General features: G+C 43.5%; 2 protein-coding genes across 3 annotated transcripts in view; one reads left to right on the forward strand and one right to left on the reverse strand.

The window, feature by feature from the left end:
* The window catches only part of LOC306934426 (serine/threonine-protein kinase N2-like), a gene marked incomplete at both ends in the record, with an annotated part of 33,214 nt that extends 27,278 nt beyond the window's left edge, over positions 1-5,936 (forward strand). Inside the window, 4 exons of the mRNA XM_079516995.1 lie at positions 753-895; positions 3,363-3,470; positions 4,791-4,871; positions 5,733-5,936. Of these exons, the coding sequence (XP_079373121.1) occupies positions 753-895; positions 3,363-3,470; positions 4,791-4,871; positions 5,733-5,936 (536 nt within the window). The remainder of the gene's footprint in view (positions 1-752; positions 896-3,362; positions 3,471-4,790; positions 4,872-5,732) is intronic.
* A 9,518-nt stretch (positions 5,937-15,454) lies between these two features.
* LOC306933833 (palmitoyltransferase ZDHHC12-B-like) lies at positions 15,455-25,426 on the reverse strand. Of its 2 annotated transcripts, none has more exons than XM_079516167.1 (5): positions 25,068-25,426; positions 23,261-23,394; positions 21,356-21,442; positions 19,878-20,044; positions 15,455-15,897 (listed from the first exon to the last, which is right to left on the reverse strand). In XM_079516167.1, exons 1-5 carry the CDS (start codon positions 25,162-25,164, stop codon positions 15,582-15,584), a joined length of 801 nt encoding a protein of 266 aa, XP_079372293.1. In that variant the 5' UTR covers positions 25,165-25,426; the 3' UTR covers positions 15,455-15,581. The 2 variants fall into 2 exon arrangements, with proteins under 2 accessions (XP_079372293.1, XP_079372292.1); XM_079516166.1 differs by lacking the exon at positions 15,455-15,897 and adding an exon at positions 17,923-18,480.
* Between the last annotated feature and the right edge of the window lie 48 nt (positions 25,427-25,474).

Here is a 25,474-nt window from a genome sequence, read left to right on the forward strand (position 1 = left end):
ATGGTCGTTGATACTCATCAAGGAAGGCAATTATGTTTCTGCACTGTCAAAATGAATGCTACTTTTTTGCAATGTAGTTAAATAAAAAATCTCAGGGGGGAAGATAAATTATATAAAATTTAAAAAACGGTAATTTTTCTTTAAAATATATATATTTTTTAATATCGTGAAAAATCGTATCGTGAACCTCATATCGTGATACGAATCGTATCGTGAGTTGAGTGAATCGTTACATGCCTATTGACCAGTGTTGTTTTCGTCGACTAAAACTAAGAGGAAAAATGTTCGCCGACTACCTTTTTTTTCACTGACGAAAACTAAATCGGAAACTACATGAAAACTAACCTATGATGACTAAAACTAAGACTAAGTATACTGACAATTTCGTCAACAAATAAAAACCAGACTAAAATGTTAGGAGGGGACTAGTGGACAAGAGATCCAGTATAAGTCCTTTTACACTTGGTTGAATATTTTCAGCATGTGTAAAATCAGTCGTTAAGACGGCATCAAGGCCCACCAAAATACATTTTAGTCGACTAAATCAACTGTGGATTCAGTCGACTAAAATCGCATGACATTTAGTCGACTAAAACTACACTAACACTAAGGCACTCCAGGTGACTAAAATGTGACTAAAACTATATGTAAACTATTCAAAAGACTATGACTAAAACTAAAATCAAATGTTGCTGCCAAAAACGACACGGGCACCACTGACTGAGGCCGTTATATCCGTGTCGTCTTGGCAGGCATGGGCCACGGCGATCGGACCTCGACGTTTTGCGGAACGCCAGAGTTCCTGGCCCCCGAGGTCCTCACAGATGACAACTACACCCGGGCCGTGGACTGGTGGGGGATGGGCGTGCTCATCTTTGAGATGCTTGTGGGAGAGGTCAGTCCTCCCTCAAATTGGTATATTTGGATGTACACAATGTTTTGGCCTCTCCAGAGAGACTAGTTTGATCAAGTCCGACAGCAAAAAATATATATACAGTATATATTTGTAAGCAGATTTGAACCACATTCCCAGGTGGTTTGAGATGTGATTCGCATCCGATTTCTAAATGTGTTTCTCTAGTCTGGCCACTCTGACACTGAAGCCTGGTGGCGTCATCAAGCCATTGTGATGTTGTAGATATCATCATCATCATCATATCATCATCATCATCATCATCATCATCATATCCAGGCCTGGAATTTCATCCTTTTAGGGGCAAGGCCACTTGGCCTTTAGTGTGGTCAACTTTTTGAGGGCACAAGGCCAAGTGCCAGGGCATGAAGGCCATCAATTAAAACAATGATTTTAAGTCCCCGGTCATCATTATTTTAGCTTAAAGGTTAAGGATGATTACATTTTTTTTTATTTAAAGGCGAACATTGGTTCAGAATAGTTCTTCTTAAATGTTTCTATGCCCTATGTTTCTGTTCTGCCTTGTTTGTTTTTCTTCTGCTATAGTCACAACTGTGTGATATGTTCCTTGTTTTTAATTTTCTTCTATTGTTTATACTGTGCAAATTGTTCAGCACCTTCTAACTTTGTTTCAAAAGGTGCTTTATAAATAACATTTACTTAATTACTTACATAACTTTTGAATGAGGGCTTGGTTTAGAAAAGCCTATATTTTGTGCTAAAGTAATATATTGAATAACATATAAATGTAGATTTTAAGGCTAGACTGGCATATGGCATTGTGGGGCTGCAGGACTGAGGACTCTGGAGATAAGTCAAGTGTAAAAAGCATTTTGTACAATTGTGTGCTTATGAACATTTACCACGTTATGTCCGCATTGATACAGAAATGAATGATTATTAAGCGAGCGACGCGTGGTGTACAGTGAGCGCGCTCTGGTGCTTGGCTACTAGCGTTTGGCTAGCGATATTAGCCGTGTAGTGGCCAGCGTTGGCTGTTTAAACAATTTACTCTGTCAACTAACGTAGCAGACGATAGCGTGGTAAATGGTGGAGGAGTCCTGCAGTCTATGCTGTTGCGTGGTGTTGTTTTGTGAGTTTATATGTCCATGAAGACGAGTCACGTTGGTCTTAACACACGGGCTCTGTGTGATAATAATCCTGAAGCGCTGAGTGTCAGTGTGAGTGAGAGCTGTCAGTGCGTGTATGCGTGCATGGAGCGGAGGAGGAGGAGGGAGGAGGCAAAGTAACGCGAAAGAATCAAACCACTTGGCAAATGGCAACACAACTACAATAGCCTACAGACAATACAAGTCTGCGCGAGACGTTTGGGGAAGGTTACCGTAATGACTGGAAAATTGCGCAGAGGACAAACGGTAAAATGAACTGCTGTGGGCGCCGGTCGGGGCACATGGGCACCGCGGCCACTGTGGCCGTCTGGGCATATACTTTTTCGAGGGGCACAAGGCCAAAGAGAGGGGCAACGACGGCCATGGCCGCCGTGAAATTCCTGCCCTGATCATATCATCATATCATACTTCATATCATACTCACCGCCTGCACCAATCGCTCCCACTTTTCACACAGGCATTGACCATAATAATATGGAGGTCTTAACGAAGCCCTTTTTCCAATTTAACAAATTATAAATGAATAATGAATTTATTAGTGAATTAAAAATGCGAAAACGCACCCAGGGCGGCCACAAGGGGGGGGGGGGGGGGGGGGGCAATATCTCACAACGGGTAAGGGCTAGTGCTAAATAATTTTCTAACGAATGACACGCAACCGGTGCAGATGAGTTGATGCATGTCCGAAATAAGCTAATTCGATCTGATCACTTGTCAGTCCAAGACTTGAGAAACGGTCTGAACAAAGCCTATACGGTATGTGGGCCCAATAGAGTGTCGCAGTCCCGCCCCCCTACCAGGGCCCAGGAAACGATTCCCCGTTCATTTTCCTCATATAGACATTTCAAAAAGTATTTATTTAAAGAAGCTTTTTAAGCGTCGTACAAAGCCAACTCGAGTTGTGACAAATCATGACAACAAACACAATCTTTCGGGCCGAACAAATAATTAGAAAGAAGAAGAAAATGGCAGGTTACATTTGTTTGGTCCAAAATATTGTGTTTGTTGTCATGATTTGTCACAACCCGAGTTGGCTTTGTACGACACTTATAAGGTCTTTAAATAAATCCTTTTTGAAATGTCTATGGGAAAAATGCATTGGGAATTATTTCCTGGGCCTGGCATCGTCATGAAAGGGGGCGGGACTGCGACGCTCTATTGTAAACAAGTGTAATGCTTCTATGGTGTCGTCCACTCACAGTTAACAGTTTTTGTATTGAGTTGTGCTTGAAATGCACTGTAATTCTGCAAGCTGTTAATACATACTTCAATCAATCAATCAATCAATCAATCAATCAATGTCCTTCCACCCTGCACAGTCTCCGTTCCCTGGAGAGGATGAAGAGGAGGTGTTTGACAGCATCGTAAACGACGACATCCAGTATCCTGGGTCACTTCCTCCACATGCTGTCTCCATCATCCAGAAGGTAATAAACGATCAATACTTTGCAATATACTTAGTCCACTGCAGGGCACCAAGAATCAGTACGTTCCCAAGGCCCATTCTACAAACGGCCTTCTGAATCCTGACAGTCTTCTGAAAAACCTATGTTACCACGTCAGTGGTTCTCAAACCTTTTCATGTCAAGGGCCCCCAAAATTATATTGTATTTGGCCACAGACCCATCACAAACACTCCCAAAAGCAAAGATTTGAGCTAAAAATGTTTGCTTAAACCCATTCAGGCCTGACGTCGAAATTAAAAAAAAATGTTTTCTAAATCATGACAATTCTCTGAAAGATTTGAGGCACATTTTAACGATTTTTCAAAAATAGCAGACCTACAAGTTCATAGCGCGCCACTCGGTGGCGCGCTATGAACTTGTAGATCTGCTATTTTTCAATAGCTAAATTATAACATAATGTTTAAAACACCAAAAGGGGTTCCCGCCCAAAATGGGTTAAAAATATATATATATATTCAAAGATTTCCACACATTTGAGATTAAAAAATAATAATCTACAAGCTCATATAGCGCAGCAAGAAGTGACACGCTATGAGCTTGTATATCTGCTATTTTAAGTATAACATTATGGGCTCCATCGTATGCCATGCTTTATCCGCAAGTAATAAACATTTTCCGTGAATTACGCATTTAGGAGCTTCCACTGTGCGTAAACGTTATCTTGCGGCCACACAACCCACTATTCATTTTTCCTACTCCTATATTTGCGGGTGGAGGTGTGTCTGCAGGCGTGTCGATGCGCTTTCCCTGTATTTGCTATCTTATGCACACAGGTTTAGGACAACGGAAAGTGCCTCTTCAAACCACCCGTAATGCGAATCCGTTTGATAAAAGAATGCGCTCCTCAGATGGTGCGACCTGAGTTGGAGCTGCCTCGGCTTGACGCATGCATGTTGCAAAACATTCACAGCTCAGAGGTCTCGTTCTGTCTTAATTCTCCACCCGAGTCAGCGCCGTCCGAGTTACGCCCCGATAGGCAGAGGATAGTAGTAGCCCCTAGTTTCCATGCGCCGACAATAGTTGGAAATGACACGTCCACCAGGGGGAAACCTTGACCAGGCTATGTTCAGCCAAGGGTGAGTATGCCAGTATGGCCATACTGGCCCTATTGAAAGGTGTGATAACGGCCATACTGGCCCTATTGAAAGGTGTGATAACGGTCAAGAGCACTGCTGTTCTCATGTTTTCACAATGTTCTGTCGTGTTTTATGAGAGAAACATAGGTTACAGCCTCTTTCCTCATGTACTTCCAACTCAGTTTTCTTTTGCACTCCTCTGCAGCTGCTGAAGAAGAACCCGTTGAAAAGGCTCGGAGCTGGGGAGAGGGACGCAAACGAGCTCAAAGGAGAGAAATTCTTTGAGGTACGTCAGGTTAGTGATGGGAATTACCATCGCCATCTACTGGACTACGCCATTTGGACGTGACGTTTCGGCCCTCGGCTCCACGCGGCCGGATGAAGCACAAGAAAGTGTGTGCAGTGCAACTATACATTGATGTACAGTATAGTTACTGTACTGTGCTCTGTATGCTGTGTTGTAGTGTATTGTGCTCTCTACTGTACTTTTTGGAAGAAAATCTTCAAGATTTGACAGTTACCGGAATATCCAGACCCCCAGGAACACGCCCAAGGTGCCGCCCCGGTTCCGGCGAGCCGCCCCGTGTTCCGAAAAGGTCGAGAAATTACAGTGTTACCGGGTGGGGGTCCCCGGGAACATCCAGACACGCCCAGGGCTCATACCGTAGTGTACTCTGTGCCACTGTACTCTGTGCTGTACTCTACCGGGCCACTTTAGGTGTTGCAGCTGTCCGTGCTCGGACAGACGCATGGTGGACACGTATCAGGGACACACATAGCTGCGCAATGGAGCAGAGGCACCGCTCCAAAAACCGTTGACGATTCCAAGTCACAACGTTTTCCCTCAGTGATTATTGCCCGAATGCACTGAGCCATTACTATGTAACCCAGGCAGAACCTGTCTGTCTGTCTGTCTGTCTGTCACGCTGTGACACCACCTGCCCGCCACCAGAGGGCGCAGCTGTATCACACACAAAAAAACATGCGCACACACACACACACACACACACACACACACACACACAGTAGGAAAAAAAATAAAAAAACGTACATAATTTATTCTAATTGTTATTGCAATTTACGAGCTGCATTCGCTTCCCGCGTTGGCGCGTCTTACTTGTCTCTATGCTGTGTCCATGTTTCACAGACTATCGACTGGGAGGCCCTGCTCGCCAAGAAAGTGAAGCCTCCGTTCCTTCCCTCGATCAAAGAATCCATGGACGTGAGCAACTTTGACAGCGATTTCACTCGTCTTCAGCCCGTCTTATCGCCTCCCGCCAAGCCCTTCAATCTGTCCCCGGAGCAGCAGGAGGCCTTCGCTGACTTTGACTTCTCGGCCTTGCACGGATGAAGATAAAACAAAACACCGTTGTGGGGCTCCCCGGCCAGGGTTGGAAATCAACATAGTCAACCACCAGTTAAAGTGTTGGTTAATTGGAGGGGCTTTCATACTTGACAAACGTTAATAGCATGGTCATTAATAGCTGCGGTATCTAATCATGCCGACTGATGAATTTGAGTATTTCCCAGCCCTTGGCTAGAGCGGCGGTGAAAAGAGTTAAGTTTCCCACTCTGGTCATCATAACCCCACAAAGTACTACGACGGGAGCGTATTCATGGACAGTTATTTTTGCACAGCTCTTTCCCAAACAGGACAGGTTCGGTTCATGCGTAGTTTGCATACCCATGGCTGATTATATGCGGACTGTTTTCACTGTCATCCAAAGGCCAATATCAGGCTAGGCTAGGCAACTAGACGCAGTCTTACAGGAGGAGCAAATTGGATGATTGTAACCCTTTATATTCTCCGTCACAAACGGCAGGGCCATTTCTCTCTCTCTCTCTCTCTCTCAGCAACACCATATCAACACTAACTTATATATTTTCATTTTGTCTACATTGTTTTTATGAAACTTGGGTAGGGATGCGCCGATGTACCGGCCACATTATCGGTATCGGCTGATATTTGCCGTTATCGGTCAATATCAGTTTCGGCAAATAATACGGACATTAACACCTGAGCGGCATAAACGGCGTTCTCCGTCCTACCAAATAGTATCGCCCAGCGCTCAGGACGGAGATTTATTGATATCAAAACCGATCGCATCGCTCCACAGGCTGGGAGCGTCTGCTCGGCAACATTCGATGTCATTTCCGGTTGGGACGTCGTGACAGTGTGTCGTGGGTTCGACCCCCCCACCCCCATCTCTCTCCTCATTTCCTGTCTACCTGGCAAAAAAAAGTCCCAAAAAAACGAAATAAACATATCGGTATCGGCTAGCGCCAAAATTGTTATTTTAAACATCGGTATCGGCCAAGAATTTCCACATCGGTGCATCCCTAACCTTGGGTCAAGTGCCATAATCTTATTTTAAGGGATTTAACAAGACTTGATTTGAGAGAATTTGAGCATGCTTTATGGCCTTTTGCTTCTTATGTTTTGACCTGTTTTAACTACAGAGCTACAGTCTAAGCTGCCCTATACTATGCATCATCACTGTGAGAGGCTTCGCCCACTGCCTTGACCCAACAAATAACAAGCTATAATAATAATAATAACCCTATTCCCTGAATACCTTTTATTTTTTAAATATGTCCATTCAAACGGAAAATATGTAAAAATGTATTCGTCAAGTCAGTTCCTCCTCGCGGTAAAGACGTGTGTGTGTGTGTGTGTGTGTGTGTGTGTGTGTGTGTGTGTGTGTGTGTGTGTGTGTGTGTGTGTGTGTGTGTGTGTGTGTGTGTGTGTGTGTGTGCACGGATGACTCGCATATTTATCAGTATAGTCAGTATAAGTCATTTTACACTTGGTTTGAATGCTGAAAATAGCAAGATCTACAAGCTCACACCACGTCGCAGCAGCGCGACGCCTTGTGAGCTTGTAGATCGGCCATTTTCAGCAAGTGTAAAATCAGCCATTGCGACGGCATCAAGGCCCGCCAAAACACATTTTAGTCGACTAAAATCGTATGGCATTTAGTCGACTAAAACTGGACTAACACTAAAACATTGCAGGTGACAAAAATGCGCATATCAGGCTACCAGGGCCACACTGTTTTCTGTCACACGTCGAGAAGTGCATGGCACTGTTGTTGTTTAACTTGTGCACTAGAAACAATGTAATCCGTTATTTAGCACTATTAAAAAAAAGGAGCCATAGAGAATTCAATATAGCCATAATAATATTTTAAGCGAAGCTTAATCTGCGGGATTGAGCACTCGTGAGGTCAGTGCAATAAGTAACGGTACTGTGAGAGTGGGATAGTGACGGCGTGGTTTTTAGAACGGTGGTTTTCAACCAGTTGTCCCTGGGCGCGGACCACCGGTGGTCCTTGTGAGGGGGGGGACAGGGGTTCCACGTGTTCCCCAGCTAAATGATGGAAGAGTTGGTAACCAAATGGACCCTTATATTGGGTCCTAAACTCTTGAGAGCATAAAATATGTTACACTCTCAAAGAGACTAGAGTTACATTATTGTTAAAATGCCGCATTACTTAATTTACAAGAAGTCTACACAATAATTAGAGAATTGTTGTTTTTTTTGTTTTTTTTTAATCGTTATGTCTGTTGCAATGCAGCATTGAATCGTGGACAAAATCGTATTCAACGTTCCGAAAAAAGAATTATTCTTTAGTGTTTGGAGGTCTTGGGACACTAAATCTTACCAAATGGTCGCCCGTGGTGGCTCAAATGCCCGAAAAAAATTATGGAACCTCGACCTCGAAAACCAGAGTGGTATAAGAGATTGCCATAAACGCAAAGGTCACAGGTTCAATCCCACAGCAGCTAATGTGTCCATCTACACGACAGCGCATGTATCACATATGCAATACACTGAACTTTAGCAGTGGTGGAAAAGGTACTCACAGTTTGTTTTTATCTAAGTAAAAGTATCAATACTGCAAAAAAAAATACTGTTACAAGTAAAAGTCCGGAATTTAAAATGTACTTGAGTAGAAGTACTAAAGTATTGGTATCAAAATGTACTTTAAAAAAGTACCAAAAGTAGAAGGTACTCATTATTGCAGAATGTCCCATTTCAAATGTCCCATTTCAAATGCATGACAAAATCTTTTGAAAATAGCAGATCTACAAGCTCACAATGCGACGCGATGCGACGCATTGTGAGCTTGTAGATCGGCTATTTTCAAAAGGCCGAAGGTTCCCGAAATGTATGTATGAAATGGTTACTGTACGTTTTGTAATAATGATCCAGATCTACTATGGCCTCACTCACACGGTCGCAACAGATTGCTGTATGCTTGTTGTATACAAAGGGTGTGACACAGCTTGCCCCAATGCATTTCCAATGGGAGTCACATGGTTTGACACAACATTTGTGTTGTATGAGGGGGAGGGGCGCAGTCGAAACACAGCCGAAAGCCATACAACAGCTTGTAGTCCAAAATGTGGACTACAAACCATGTGACTTCCATTGGAAATGCATTGGGGCGGCCATGACACTCACAACATTCATACAACAAGCATGCATCAATGTTTTAAAGGTCTGAGTGAGGCCAAAGTATGTTTTCAAATGAATGTTGGTGGAGTAAAAGTACGATATTTGGATCTGCTAAAGTAGTAGAGTACTTATGTACTTAAGTAAATGTACTGTATTAAATTTCCACTACTGCCCCTTTGGTCATTGTAGACCACTCTGGATAAGAGTACCAGGGTCCTATTTTCGTCGGTTTCGTCGCCTTACTTAAAACTATAGTACCCTAAACTTCTTTGGCTTTTTTTTTTGTTAGCCGATCTACATCAACACCTTGTGAGCTTGTAGATTGGCTATTTGGACTATTTAAAAAAAATGTTCTTTTAAATAGAAGAAAAGTTTAGGGATAAGGTAAGGTACCGGGCCCATAGTCTAAAATAGTGGTTTTCAACCAGTGGTCCGGGGACCACCAGTGGTCCTTGAGGGAGAGCCTGTTATCTCTCCTAATGGTACCAACATCAATACAGCATGGAATTGTGGACACAATAGTCTTGGGTCTGAGAGGTTAATTCATTGTCACCAAACGGTGGTCCGTGGCTCAAATACCAAATAAAGTAATGGTCCTTGATGTGAAAAGGGTTGAAAACCACTGGTCTAAAACCAAGCAAGCTATCGTTATTACAGGTAATAATTTAGCTAGAGTAGCACTTTAGGTTTCTGCTGCTGAAAAAATATGACACATTGCCATGTGAATGTATGTTGTATGTGGTGCGTCCCAACTAGGAATGTAGGCCAATACATATGTATACTGTATACTAATAAAGATTAGTGTTTATTGTATCCTTTGAGTCGAATAAAAGAAAAAGAAAATGAACAAACAAACCCAGTGCAAAACGTGACATTTGTATCAAACATGGATCTTAAACTAAAGTGCATAGGAGGTTGTCACAACAGAATCACTGCGAAATTAACCCATTTTGAGCGGGAACCCCTTTTGGTGTTTTAAAAATGATGTTGTAATTTAGCTATTGAAAAATAGCAGATCTACAAGCTCATAGCGCGCGGCGCGCTACGAGCTTGTAGGTCTGCTATTTTTGAAAAACGTGAAAATATTTTTTTAGATTTTTTTTAAAATTTTGAGGTCAGGCCTAAATGGGTTAATCTCTCCAACGATGTCAATAATTGGCTGGCATCACTAGAGGTAGTCTGATATATCACATTGACCTGATATATCACATTGACCTGATATATCAGCGGTTACGGAAGAGAATTCCTTGTTCATTCTTTCCCATAGACGTTTCAGAAAGTATTTATTTAAAGCCCTAACCCCACCAAAGGGTCACCATGCAACTCCTTGGGTCCAAACGTTTGCATGAAGGAGTTAACGCTAAAACCGTCTCGACCCTATTTGGTGTGGTTAGGGCTTAAGCCATTTAGGCCTGACGTCGAAATTAAAAAAAAAGGTCTTCTGAAAGAATATATATTCAAAGATTTGTGCCGCATTTTCACGATTTTTCTAAAATAGCAGACCTACGTACAAGCCGAGTGGCGCGCTATGAGCTTGTAGATCTGCTATTTTTCAATAGCTAAATTATAAATGTTTAAAACACCAAAAGGGGTTCCCGCCCAAAATGGGTTTTAAGCCTCGGACAAAGCCAACTCGGAAGGTGACAAATCATGACAATAAACAACTAGAAAGGTCGCAATTTAAAAAAATTGCAAAGTGTGGTTGCCGCAGTGGCTTACATATGCCCCTCCCCACTGATATTGCCAGCCAATTACAATGTTGCGTCACCCCTGCGATCATGCGTAAGTAATTCGGAGGGGATTTATCCCCCCAAAAATCATTTTTCTGCAAGAAACGGTTAAATTTTTCGCATTTGCGGCACCCCCTATGGATGAAAATGGAATCGCTTTTGGCTTTTGGTTGATTAAACCACCCGCGACATCTGATTCAAATTTGGGATGGATTGGACATTCCGTTCGTGATTTTAGGCATTTTTTGTAAAATAGGCCCCTCCCACTAACTTCGGACGACGATTAAGGCCGAACGATACGGACAAAAAAAAAATCTGAAAAAAATGTAAACACGGTCCGATAGGTCCAGAGATCATGTGTACCGATTTATGTGAGATTCGGACAAAATCTGTAGAATCAGAAAATAAAAGTGTGTTTTGAAGAAAATTCAAAATGGCGGAAAATCTATCCTGACGCAAATGGGCGTGGCCTATATGGGGAGATGCGGCATGACCCAAGGAATCCAGGGCAAACATAATTTTGTTAGAGTTATAAGCCAAAACATAAAGTGGGCTTCCCCATTATAAGTCTATGGAGAACTAATTAATTAATCATCAATTAAACTATACAACGGATCTCTTAGCAATGAGCAAGCACACGATTCCCGATGAAGCCGGTCGATTTGACATATGGCTCGAGTGTGTGCGGCAAAAACTGTGGGAGGAGTAGTGCGGCAAAGTATCCAAATTTACAATAACAATAGTCTGGACCACACTAATTATTTTGGGCCGAACAAATAATTAGAAAGAAGAAAAACAACAACAAAAAAGGTGATGCACCCTGCCCTTTTTCTTCTTCTAATTATTTGTTTGGCCCACCCAATTTTGTGTGTTTATTGTCATGAGTTGTTAGCCTGGTGAAACCACTAATGAGTCGAGTCGAGGTCTTTGAATAAATACTTTCTGATACGTCTATGGGAAAAAAAATTAATGAGAAATTCTCTTCCGGCCCGCTCGTCTGCGACGCTCTATAGTCTACATGGACACCAATATGGCAGATTTCATTTTTTTTAATAGATAATTAATTATGCAGATTGTTGATAGATGTTAATTATCCAGTGTAATTCCATGTATTGTTTTCCACATCTATATTTTTTTTAAACACACAAAAAAAAAAAAGTACATTTCAAGCACTACTCTCTAAACCTAGCCTCGGCGACTTCCTGTATGATAATTCACCCTTTGTCAAGTCCCGCCCGTGGTTCTGCCCCTCTTCGCACTCATTGGTTGCCGTTTCGTGGTTGGACAAAAATCCTCTCTCTCCATCCACTACCATTGAAATAACATGTTTTTCAGTTTCCTTTACTTCTGATATTCCGTGCACTCAATTCTTGTTTTAAACTTGGTGTCAGTAAAAAGGAAGATCACAGGTGCAGCATGGTGACTGGGCATATCATACGTTTGTTTTTAGTTTTTTTCCCAAAAAGATGTTTTAGCAAATTCAACATAAACAAGGCGGAACCAGGGCGGAACAAGGCAGAAAGAGTCATGCTGGTTAGTCAGTCAGGGACCAATCAGAAGGCTGATAAAGGGTGATATTGGCATTGAAAAATCCATATCAGACAACCTAATCAACTATATCAAAACTACAGCACATGAATTAACTACAAACAATTAGGGCACACGATCGAAATGAATCTGAAGTCATTTAACCCATTTTGGGCGGGAACCCCTTTTGGTGTTTTAAAGCATTATGTTATACTTTAGCTATTGAAAAATAGCAGATCTACAAGCTCATAGCGCGCCACCGAGTGCCACACTATAAACTTGTAGGTCTGCTATTTTTGAAAAAATTGTGAAAATGTGCCTCTAATCTTTGAATATATATTATTACAGAATGAACATTTTAACTCAAATGTTTGCTTCTGAGGAGGTCCCTGGAACAACATATTTTCAGATGGGGGGGGGGGGGGGGGGGGGACGGAGGCATTTTACATATAGTTGACATGAAATATTGAGCACCACTGATACAGAAACATAAGGTTTTTTAGAAAAAATAAATAAAAAAGTGTTTCACAATGAATAAGTAATTGTTGTGAAACTTGGCATCTCATTTGGTAAGCTGTTGCACCTTGCCCTCATCTGGTCATTACACAACGCCGGTGAGTGAGAACATTGTACAACAACCCACCTCCCCGTCCACAGGCCTCACGGCGGCACAATACAATCACACAGGAGGCCATTACATAGCATATATGACCAGAGATATGACACTGATAAACACGAAGAAAAAAAGAAAACGTCTTTCCACCAAAGATCATCAATTAATCATTAAGAATGGTGATTAATCAAATAATAATCATCTTCATTTCAGCGATTTTTCGTGCAGCACTAAAACAGACCGTATAGAAAACCAATATTAGTGTCGTATTTTATTGTCCCCAATATAACGAACAATAAAGGTGGTTGGACACTGGGCGCGTTTTTCGGAAAACCGATGGAGAAACACCAATATGGCAGATTTCGTTTTTTGTTTTTTTGTAATAGATAATTAATTATGCAGATTGTTGATAGATGTTAATTATCCAGTGTAATTCCATGTATTGTTTTCCACATCTATATGGAGAAACGCAGCTAAAAAACAAAACGCGCTGTGATAGCTGCCTCTATCCAAGGACAGCGATGGTTCAAAGCAGGTTGGAGCAGACACTACGATGCCATTTTATACAGAGTTCACACACAATTAATTTTTAAACACTTTCCATAACTTTTCCCAAGCATTCCGAGGCCTACAGAAATCATATAGTCCAATAATGAGGCTCTTAAAACGTGTGTCATCGGCGCACCAAGACAGACTCGAGTGAAGGTGTTCCCGTGACAAAAAAGAACAGATCTACAAGCTAACAACAAACGGATCATCACGTGTTAGCAGCTTGTAGATCGATTTCTGATCCACCCCCCCCACCCCCTGCCCCCTCCCCCACGCCACACACATTTGTCTTCCCTTTCTTTTTTTTCCTATGGAAATAAAATGTAGCTTTTCTGGGATTGTTTTCGGAAATTGTTTTGATAATTAATTAAAAAACAAAAAATGTATAGGGACCCATAAAAATGTGTCCCGCGACCCACACATGGGAACCAGTGGCTTGTTTACATGAACCATATTATGTGGCGGCAAATGGACTTTGTTCGCACGGCTTTTCAGACACCAACAGACACGTTGTCTGAGGATAAGGCCTATTCATACTCCACTTTTCGGTGATACGGTGACCACCGAAAACTACAACATGACGTCACTGAGACGCGGCGGTTAAGAGACTCACCGCTCACACAATAACATCTCTCTTGTTTTTACTAAAACTACAACATGACGTCACTGAGCCGCGGTGGTTAAGAGACTCACCGCTCACCCAAACACATCTCTCTTGTTTTTACTAAAACTACAACATGACGTCACCGAGCCGCGGTGGTTAAGAGACTCACCGCTCACCTAAACACATCTCTCTTGTTTGTTTTTTGAGTGGTGTAAACCACTCCTACAACTGGCTTTGTTGTGCAGAAAAAATGAGCATGGTTGCTATGTTCACCCTGTTCACCCGGGTGTGATTTCCTACAACTGGCTTTGTTAGTGCAGAAAAAATGAGCATGGTTGCTATGTTCACCCTGTTCACCCGGGTGTGATTTCATTACGTCAGACATGATTTCATTACGTCAGACAGGCCATATAAGACCTTACACCACTCAGTTCACACGGGTGTGATTTTTTTACTAAACCACCGTTTCGGTGGTCACCTTATCACCTAAAACTGGAGTATGAATAAAGGCGCAATTGAGGTGATAGCTTATCACCGAGGTGTAGTTTTTCTTTTTTAAGGTTAGAAAACGACAACATTCCGTCACTCGCCGCGGTGATCAGCTATCACCGTGGATCCCGACACATCTCTCCGTTCTTTCACTCTGGGGCTATCACGTCGTTCACCGATTGGTGGGCGGTCCCCTTGGTTGGGCAGCAGTGTTGATTTCGTCGACTAAAACTAAGATGAAAAATGTTCGTCGACTACCTTTTTTTTCACTGACGAAACCTAATGGAAACCAAATGAAAACTAAGCTGTGACGACTAAAACTAAGACTACATGTATTGACAATTTCGTCAACAAATAAAAACGAGACTAAAATGTTAGGAAGGGGCTAGTGGACAAAGGATCCAGTCATTACGACGGCATCAAGGCCCGCCAAAACACATTTTAGTCGACCAAATCAACTGTAGATCTAGTCGACTGAAATCTTATGGTATTTAGTCGACTAAAACTAGACTAACACTAAAACATTACAGGTGACTAAAATGTGACTAAAACTAAATGAAAACCATTCAAGAGACTATGACTAAAACTAAAATTTGCTGTCAAAAACAACACTGGTGCCTCATAGGAGGGCTCCATCCTCAAACCGGAAGAGTATGAATAGGCCTTAAAGGGGCATTCCACTCATTTTCAACATTTTACTATGTCATTAATGTACCTTAGAGCTGTTGTGTGGAAATAATAAAAAAGTTCCCCCATTCTGTGTTTCCTAGAACTAGAGGGTGAAACACATGGTGAAACACATCTTGATGATGTCATCAAGATGTGTTTCACCATGTTAATGATTTTTTTCATAATTACAGTTCTAGGAAACACAAAATGGGAGGACTTTATTATTATTTCCAGCTCTAAGGTATATTAATGACATAGTAAAATGTTGAAAATGGGTGGTTTTCCCCTTTAACCGATTTTGGGACGGGAACCAAAATGGGTTAATAATAACAACAACAACAACAATAAATAAATCAGACGGGAGTGTGGCTGTTCCTGTTGTAGGCGTGCTCCCAGACGACCGTGCGGCAGACGCAGAAGAAGTCCCACAGGTTGCAGACCACGCCGCGGTCGAACGGGTTCTCGTCGTCGCCGGCGTTCTTCAGGTAGGAGACGCGGTGGCGCGACATGAACTCCCAGGTGGTGGCGTTGACCGACACCAGGTAGAGGTGGCAGCCCAGCAGCATGGCCGCCACCGCCGAGAACACGCCCAGGAGGCCCAGCGCCGCCGCCAGGACGCCGTTGAGGCCCAGCCACGCCCGCCACGTGGCGGCGGGCGAAATGCCCGTCCTTGTCGACAAGAACACACGAACAAAAGAACATTAGTATCTATGGGGGGGGGGGGGGGGGGGGGGGGGCAAGTGGTTCCTGGGAGTCCCCCCCGGGCTAAATGATAGTTAGGAACCAAATGGACCCTTATATGGGTCTGTAACTCAGAGTGTACAAATGGAACCAAATGTGAACACTTACGCAGAAAATATTCGGCAGAAAATGGCTAAAAATATCACCGAACTAGAAAAAGTGCCCTTCTGGGCACAGGTCTCCACCAGGAGGATAGGACTGTGTGAGATCTTTGGCAAAATGTTTAGGAGTAATATAAACATGTTTGTTTTTTGCAACAGTTTTCTTCATTTTTATGAGGAACACAAATCAACCTGTTGGTGGCGCTATAACAGGCCAATGTGAAAAGCGTGGGATATATTCCTCAGCCTAGTAAGAAAATGTGTGAAAGATTTCACGTAAATTGCATGCTGCGTTCATGATTTGAGGCTTTTGTTCAAAACGGGGCAATCTTGCAAACTGTGAAAGCCAATTATAGCCAATTAGGATGGAATATGAAATATCGGACAGATCCGACTTGAGCACATGACCATAGAGATACTGTGTAACGATTTGTGAGGAGTAATATCCAAAAATGTGTTTTACAAAAGTGGGCCTCCTGGTGGCGCTATAAAAGGCAGATGCGGAAAATGCAGGTCAAAGGTTTGTCCTTGGCCTCTAGGGAGTGTGCATGCAACGTTTCACGCAGGTCGGTGCAGTTTTAGGTAAAAAATGTGAAAAGCTGCCTCATGGTGGCGCTATAACAGGCCGTTCTGGAAAATGTGGGGCAGAGGTTCATCGTTGGCATCCAGGGAGTGTGTGTGTGCAAAGTTTGGCATCGACCGGGTTAACGGTGCCGGAGATTAGCTGGTAACGGACGGACGGAAGGACGGACGGACGGACACACACACACGGACGGAGTGCAAAACATACTCTCTCCCCATGCCTTCGGCCTGGTGGAGACAATTAATGCATTCAAAAGAGCTGAATAAAATATGTTTTATGGACCCATAATAGTGATTATTATTTAAGTTAAGTTTTGCCATAACCATTTATTTTGCCATAAATCAGGTAGCTTTAAGGTATATGGCCATGACAGCAATGGTAGGAAAAAATATATATAATATTAATCATATTCGGATATTCGGCCAACTGTTTCCTATATTCGGTATTCGGTTTCGGCCAAGAATTTCCCTTTCGGTGCATCCCTAATAGAAATGCCATTAAATGGGGGTCCGTAGCCTAATTCATGTCAAACTGGGGGTCCTTGAAATTAAACGAGTTGAGAATCACTGCTAGAGCCGTTAAAAAAACATCTTCTCTTATTGGTGGTCTCTGGCATATATTTTCAAATGGGGGTCCGCAGGCTAATTAGTGTCAATTTGGGGGTCCTTGACATGAAAAGGTTTGGGAACCACTGCTGTAAGGTATGTAGCCTGGGAGGCATACCAATGGGCCATATGAACTCTCCCTACTTCCGGCCGCTTCCCTAATCCCTACTTCCTTCACAGGTGTTACTGATGATACTAATTAAGGCTCTGTTCCATTTAGCGTGCAGTGGTTCTCAAACCTTTTAATTTCAAGGACCCCCATAACTCCGAGAGTGTACAAATGGACCCGTAAGGGCCCGTCCATTTGGTTCCATTTGTACACTCTCAAGAGTTACACACCCGTACGGGGCCATTTGGAACCCACTCAAGGACACTTTGAGACCCACTGGTGTAGCAGAGTGCTTCCAGTGAGTCAACATGCAACAACAGCAGCACCCTAGACTCTGTTTGACCAGAATGGAACAGAGCCTTCATTAGTATCAGCGGTAACACCTGTGAAGGAAGTATAGGGAAGAGGCCCCAAGTTCTTTCCAAAATGGCTCCAAAAACTTCACGTCATGTTGTCAGGCCGGAACCACCAAACCGGAAATCAGAATTACCCAAAATAATTCCCTGCATCGTAATTGTAGGGCCTAGCCAATGAGAAAGAATCCCGCACACGGTCTTCACTTGAGATGAGATTTAATTTGAGCAACATTTAGAAAAACGCGCTCTGTGCGCTGTGATAGCTGCCTCTATCCAAGGACAGCGATGGTTCAAAGCAGGTTGGAGCAGACACTACGATGCCATTGTATACAGAGTTCACACACAATTCATTTTCAAACATTTTCCATAACTTTTCCCAAGCATTCCGAGGCCTACAGAAATCATAGTCCAATAATGAGGCTCTTAAACGTGTGCCATCGGCGCACCAAGACAGACTCGAGTGAAGGTGTTCCCGTGACAAAAAAGAACAGATCTACAAGCTAACAACAAACGGATCATCACGTGTTAGCAGCTTGTAGATCGATTTCTGATCTATCCCGCCCACCCCCACCCCCACCCATAAATGTGGCGCGACATGAACTCCCAGGTGGTGGCGTTGACGGACACCAGGTAGAGGTGGCAGCCCAGCAGCATGGCCGCCACCGCCGAGAACACACCCAGGAGGCCCAGCGCCGCTGCCAGGACGCCGTTGAGGCCCAGCCACGCCCGCCACGTGGCGGCGGGCGAAATGCCCGTCCTTGTCGACAAGAACACACACACACACACACACGAACAAAAGAACATTAGTATGTATAGGGGGGGGGGGGGGGGGGGGGCAAGTGGTTCCTGGGAGTCCCCCCCGGCTAAATGATAGTTAGGAACCAAATGGACCCTTATATGGGTCTGTAACTCAGTGTACAAATGGAACCAAATGTGAACACTTAACGCAGAAAATATTTGGCAGAAAATGGCTAAAAAAATGCATTTTCGGCCTATTCGGTTTCGGCCCGAATAGGCAGAAAATATATCACCGAATTAATGCATTCAAAAGAGCTGAATAAAATATGTTTTATGGACCCATAATAGTGATTATTATTTAAGTTAAGTTTTGCCATAACCATTTATTTTGCCATAAATCAGGTAGCTTTAAGGTATGGCCATGACAGCAATGGTAGGAAAAAAGATATATAATATTAATCATATTCGGATATTCGCATATTTCCTATATTCGGTTTCGGCCAAGAATTTCCCTTTTGGTGCATCCCTAATGGAAATGCCATTAAATGGGGGTCTGTAGCCTAATTCATGTCAAAGTAGGGGTCCTTGAAATTAAACGAGTTGAGAATCACTGCTAGAGCCGTAAAAAGAAAAAATCTTCTCTTATTGGTGGTCTCTGGCATATATTTTCAAATGGGGGTCCGCGGGCTAATTAGTGTCAATTTGGGGGTCCTTGACATGAAAAGGTTTGGGAACCACTGCTGTAAGGTATGTATCCTGGGAGGCATACCAATGGGCCATATGAACTCTCCCTACTTCCGGCCGCTTCCCTAATCCCTACTTCCTTCACAGGTGTTACTGATGATACTAATTAAGGCTCTGTTCCATTTAGCGTGCAGTGGTTCTCAAACCTTTTAATTTCAAGGACCCCCATAACTCAGAGAGTGTACAAATGGACCCGTAAGGGCCCGTCCATTTGTACACTCTCAAGAGTTACACACCCGTACGGGGCCATTTGGAACCCACTCAAGGACACTTTGAGACCCACTGGTGTAGCAGAGTGTTTCCAGTGAGTCAACAAGCAACAACAGCAGCACCCTGGACTCTGTTTGACCAGAATGGAACAGAGCCTTCATTAGTATCAGCGGTAACACCTGTGAAGGAAGTATAGGGAAGAGGCCCCAAGTTCTTTCCAAAATGGCTCCAAAAACTTCACGTCATGGTCAGGCCGGAACCACCAAACCGGTAAGCTTGTAGATCTGCCATTCCTGCTATTTTGAATGTATGAACATTTTCCAACATGGAAACGATGAATTGCAATGTTTCACCATATTCACACGCCGTCCAATTTCTTTCCGACCCGCAAAATATGACGCTAGATCAAAATGGCCACCGTGTGAATACATACGGTATTGTTCTCTCCCCACATATACGTACAGCGCTATGTGAAGAGCCCAGAGCAGAGCGACCAGCTGCACCGTCAGGTAAACGATGAACCAGCGGTGGTTCCTCTCGCCCACGCAGTTCTCGATCCACGGACAGTGGTGGTCGAAGCGGTGCACGCAGTGCTTACACGTCTGGCAATGCCTGGCTCGCATAGGCTGCTGCTCCACAGAGAGACAGAGAGAGAGAGAGAGAGAGAGAGACAGACATAAAGAGACAGAGAGAGAGAGAGAGAGAGAGAGAGAGAGAGAGAGAGAGAGAGAGAGAGAGAGAGAGAGAGACAGAGAGAGAGACAGAGACAGAGAGAGAGAGACAGAGAGAGAGACAGAGAGAGACAGAGAGAGAGACAGAGAGAGAGAGAGAGAGAGAGAGAGAGAGAGACAGAGAGAGAGAGACAGACACAGAGACAGAGAGAGACAGAGAGACAGAGAGACAGACAGACATAAAGAGAGAGAGACAGAGAGAGAGAGAGACAGAGAGAGAGATACAGAGAGACAGACAGACAGACAGACAGACATAAAGAGAGAGAGAGAGAGAGAGAGAGAGAGAGAGAGAGATACAGAGAGACAGACAGACATAAAGAGAGAGAGACAGAGAGAGACAGATACAGAGAGACAGACAGACATAAAGAGAGAGAGAGAGACAGAGAGAGACAGATACAGAGAGACAGACAGACATAAAGAGAGAGAGATACAGAGAGAGACGGAGAGAGAGAGACAGACAGACAGACAAAGAGAGAGACAGAGACAGAGAGAGAGAAATAGGGGGGGTGGGGGGGGAGCATGTGTTTTTTTTTATCAAGAAAGTAATTCCTCATTGCTCATATTATATGTAAAGCCCAAACCACACCATGACACCAATGGGTCGCTATGCAACTCCTGGCAGCCAAACGGTTGCGAGTAGACGCATGTAGTTAATCACTCGGGTGGACTCGTGTGCCACCATGCGCCGACGACGTGCAACAGGACGAACGCTAAAAGCGTTTTGTTTGCGTCTCGACCCATTGGTGCGGTTTGGGCTTATAAGGACCCATTTACACTGGCAGACAAATCCAGACTGGAATCTGATTTGTTTAAATGAGTCATGTGACATGTTGGACTCATTTAAACCAATCAGATTTCAATCTCGATGTGGCACAGATCTGATTCAGGCTAGATTTGTCTGCCAGTGTAAATGGGGCCTAAGAGAAATAAAATGTTTTTTTTTTTTTTTTTTTTATGGTTCAATATCTGATCCATATGCATTACAGATTGTGACACACACACACACACACACACACACACACACACACACACACACACACACACACACACACACACACACACACACACACACACACACACACACACACACACACACACACACACACACGATTAACTTTTAGCTGCATTTTGTCTGTCTGTCTGGTGACAGTTTGGTATTTTCTTTCCAAATGGACACTGATAGAGACCAATAACTGTGAAAGCAGATACCTGTAATAGACAATAGCCACAGCGACGCAGCCTCGGGGTGGACTGGGGTATCATCACCTCCAACTCCTCGCTCAACCCTTGAGGGCTCTGTGTGTGTGTGTGGGGGGGGGGGGCAAAAAGGCAAATGTGGGTCATCTTTATCCACAGTCCAAACCACAATCCATTAAGCCATTTTGGTGTTTTAAACATTATGTTATAATTTAGCTATTGAAAAATAGCAGATCTACAAGCTCATAGCGCGCCACCAAGTGGCGCGCTACGAGCTTGTAGGTCTGCTATTTTTGAAAAATCTTGAAAATGTGGCTCAAATCTTTTAATGTATATTCTTTCAGAGTGAATCTTTGCTTCTGAGGGGTTCCTGGAACAACATATTTTCAGATGGGGGTCGGTGGCCCAATTACACATCATGTTTGGGGTCCTTGACATGAAATATTGAGCACCATTGACATAGAAACATGAGTTTTTTTCAGAAAATTTTCAACTTTTAGAAGACATTTTTTAAATTTTGGCGTCAGGCCTAAATGGGTTAACACACTGTGAAATCCTATGTAATTTCTTTGCATCGCTCAGAGTGTACAATGAATGAATGAATGAATGAATGGCTTTATTTAAGTGTCATGTCACCTCGTGGCCCATCCCTCATGGGATTATATGACACCTTTTCATACAGTTACAATTATTCGGATATACACGTCTTTTCAGTGGCGTATCCAGGAATTACGTTTTGGACAGGCAAGATAAGTGTTAATTGTCGTCTCCCCGCGCACACTCTTAGCACTAAAGGTTTTCAAAGAGATATACCTGCCAGACGAGTAGGATACAAAGGCTGAAAGGCATGCATTTACATTACAATGGGTGATTGAGGGTCGCGCTCTACCGCAACGGCCAATCAGCTGTCCACTAATAGTTCTCAGGTCTTGTTTTTGTCGTCTTTTTTTGGCCAGGCCAGAAATGGATTTGGACAGGCGGGCGCCTGCCCTCGCCTTATTGTAGATACGCCTCCGAGTCTTTTTACACTGGTTACCAGTAATGCTGATCGTCTACTCCAGGGGTTCTCAACGTTTTTGGCCGGGGACCCCCGGAAATGCTTTGGCAATGTCTCGGGACCCCGCCCCGCCCCCTCCCGACCCAGTCAATATAAATTGACTGCTACAATAACCTTAACCCATTTTGGGCGGGAACCCCTTTTGGTGTTTTAAGCATTATGTTATAATTTAGCTATTGAAAAATAGCAGATCTACAAGCTCATAGCGCGCCGAGCTTGTAGGTCTGCTATTTTTGAAAAACCGTGAAAAAAATAAAAAATAATTTGGGGACCCCCCAAACTAATTTGGCGACCCCCCGAGGGGTCGCGACCCACGGGTTGAGAACCCCTGGTCTACTCAACAGGAGTACAACAAAACAAAACAAAAATAAACAAAACAAAACAGCCCTTACTGGCTGTACAGTGCTTTTTTCCTTAGGTCCCAGGCTTTTTTTCTAGATAGTTTGCCAATTTAAAAAGATATATTTTTCAAAAAAAACGGCATCATTTAAATCCATCATATCATCATAGTTTATATTATTAACCCATTTTGGGCAGGAACCCCTTTTGGTGTTTTAAACATTATGTTATAATTTAGCTATTGAAAAATAGCAGATCTACAAGCTCACAACGCGGCGTTGTAGATCGGCTATTTTCAGCAAGTGTGAAATCAGTCATTATAACGGCATCAAGGCCCGCCAAAATACATTTTAATCGACTAAATCAACTGTAGATTTAGTCAACTAAAATGGCATGGCACTTAGTCGACTAAAACTAGACTAACACTAAAACATTCCGGAATTTCCGGGTGACTAAAATGTAACTAAAACTAAAAAGGAAAACTACTCAAGAGACTATGACCAACAGTGATCAGAACCTACCTTGACGGTGTCTGTGAGAACGAACCCCGGGTCCATCAGAGACACGGTGAAGTACAGCATCACCGACAGCAGCACGAGCAGCGAGAACAGAATGGGCTGCAGCAACTCTCCGTGCTCTTCACAGCGCCGCAGATCTACAACAAATGCAACCATACAGGTAACGGGCCTCAGTCACGATTGTTACATACCGGTAATCGTCTGAACGCAATAAGGGCCTTTCTCGGGCCACACCCCTCTCCCATTGGTTTATATTGTGTTTAGGATCCAAGATGGCCGCAGCACCAGGAGGGGGTGGGGCGGAGCAAGGACTGTCTAAAGAGGACGAGACGCGAAGACCGTACGGGCGACGCCATGTTGCTCACATGGTGCTCCATGGAAGGAAAGAAACATGCGCAGTTGAGACCAGGAAGTTGGACATGACAAATCATAGATATGGCACAAATGGCCCAGCAGATGGCGTGATGCCACTGAGATATGCTTGTACATATCATGTCACGTCATTGCATTTTACTTTTTTTTTTACGTTTTAACAGCAAGTAAGTCCCAGCATGGATCATCACACAGACAGTAATGTTGGTCGGACGTGACATATGTACAAGCATCTCTCCTTTCATTGGCATCACGCCATCTGCTGGGCCATTTGTGCCATATCTATGATTTGTCATGTCCAACTTCCTGGTCTCAACTGCACTGTTTCTTTCCTTCCATGGAGCACCATGTGAGCAACATGGCGATGATGGCGTCGCCCGTACAGTCTTTGCGTCTCGTCCTCTTTAGACAGTCCTTGGGGCGGAGGTGGGGTCGACATATGCCCTCACTGGGCTTCATTCAAGACACTTGCCTTGTGTCTGACACCTGACTTGTGTCTGAACACAGCTTTGATGGATGTGTTCTGCCCCCCTCCCCCCCATCAAACAAAATGTTTGGTCAAACCATATGGGCTTCCATTGGAAATGCATTGGAGCGCCATTAAACACAGACACAAGACAAACACAAGACAGGTGTCTTGAATGTGTGAACGCAGCCCAGTAAGGGCATATGTCGACCCCACCCGCTCACCTCCGCCCGCCCCCTCCTGGTGCTGAGGCCATCTTGGATCCTAAACACAATATAAACAAATGGGAGAGGGGTGGGGCCGAGAAAGGCCCTTATTGACCTATAGCTAAGCCCCTCCCAAAACTGCTATGGTCCAATCACAGCTAAGGATAACATGGGTTAGACAAAACCTCTCCACCAATAGTTTTCCAATATGATAAAACATTGTTTTAAAAAAAAGAAATGCCACCCACATGTGTTTTCCAGTGCATACAAATTTTTGGTAAGTCCCTGACAAAAATATGACTAACATGTTCATCACAAGCCGGCATGGTGGTTTTCAACCAGTGGTCCGGGGACCACCACGTGGTCCTTGAGGGGGTTCCAGGTGGTCCCCAGCTAAATGATGGAGAGTTGGTAACCAAATGGACCCTTATTAGATCTTTAACTCTTGAGAGCGTAAATGGAAACCAAAGGTTTACAGAATGTAGAATAATTGTTATTTTGCCTACAGGTCATCTCTTCTATGGACAAAATGGCGTGGACAAAATCTTTATGCAACAATAACAACATATTTTTGGGTCTGAGAGCAGTGAGAGGCTAAAATGTCATCAAATGGGGGTCCGTGGCTCAAATGGCGAAAAGATAATGGGCCTTGATATGAAAAGCGGTTAAAACCACTGGTCTGAAGTCTGAACCGATGCTAATACATTATGTCCATGTAATAATAATAATAATGGCTTGTATTTAGCCTCGCATCATCATGACTTACCCGTGTTGTGTAAAAACAGTATTAAAGTTATAACCCAGGTCAGGACCGTGTGTGTCGTCCTGATCAGAAAGCCAGTTCGGAACATGTTCTCCAACATTTTCAATAATTGATCACTATTTTATTGGCTAAGCATTTAGCTGCGGTGTTCCGTTTCTCTCTAAACGACACAATGATTCATTATAGATTCAATATAGCGATGCGTTGCTACCAGCCCTTTAAGTATTTACATTGTTCCATTGCGTTAACAGTCCTTTAAATAGAAGGATTTGATTAAGTTTGAATAATTGTTCAATGATCTAACATCGAGCCAACTAAACTGACTGACTGAGTCGGTCGACCACTCCTGCTTCCGTGTTTTGTTTTTGCTACGGACAGTAGATTGGGACAAACTGCTTCATTCTAATGCA

Source organism: Electrona antarctica (genome assembly GCF_951216825.1).
Source record: "Electrona antarctica genome assembly, chromosome: 12".
Classification (NCBI taxonomy): domain Eukaryota; kingdom Metazoa; phylum Chordata; class Actinopteri; order Myctophiformes; family Myctophidae; genus Electrona; species Electrona antarctica.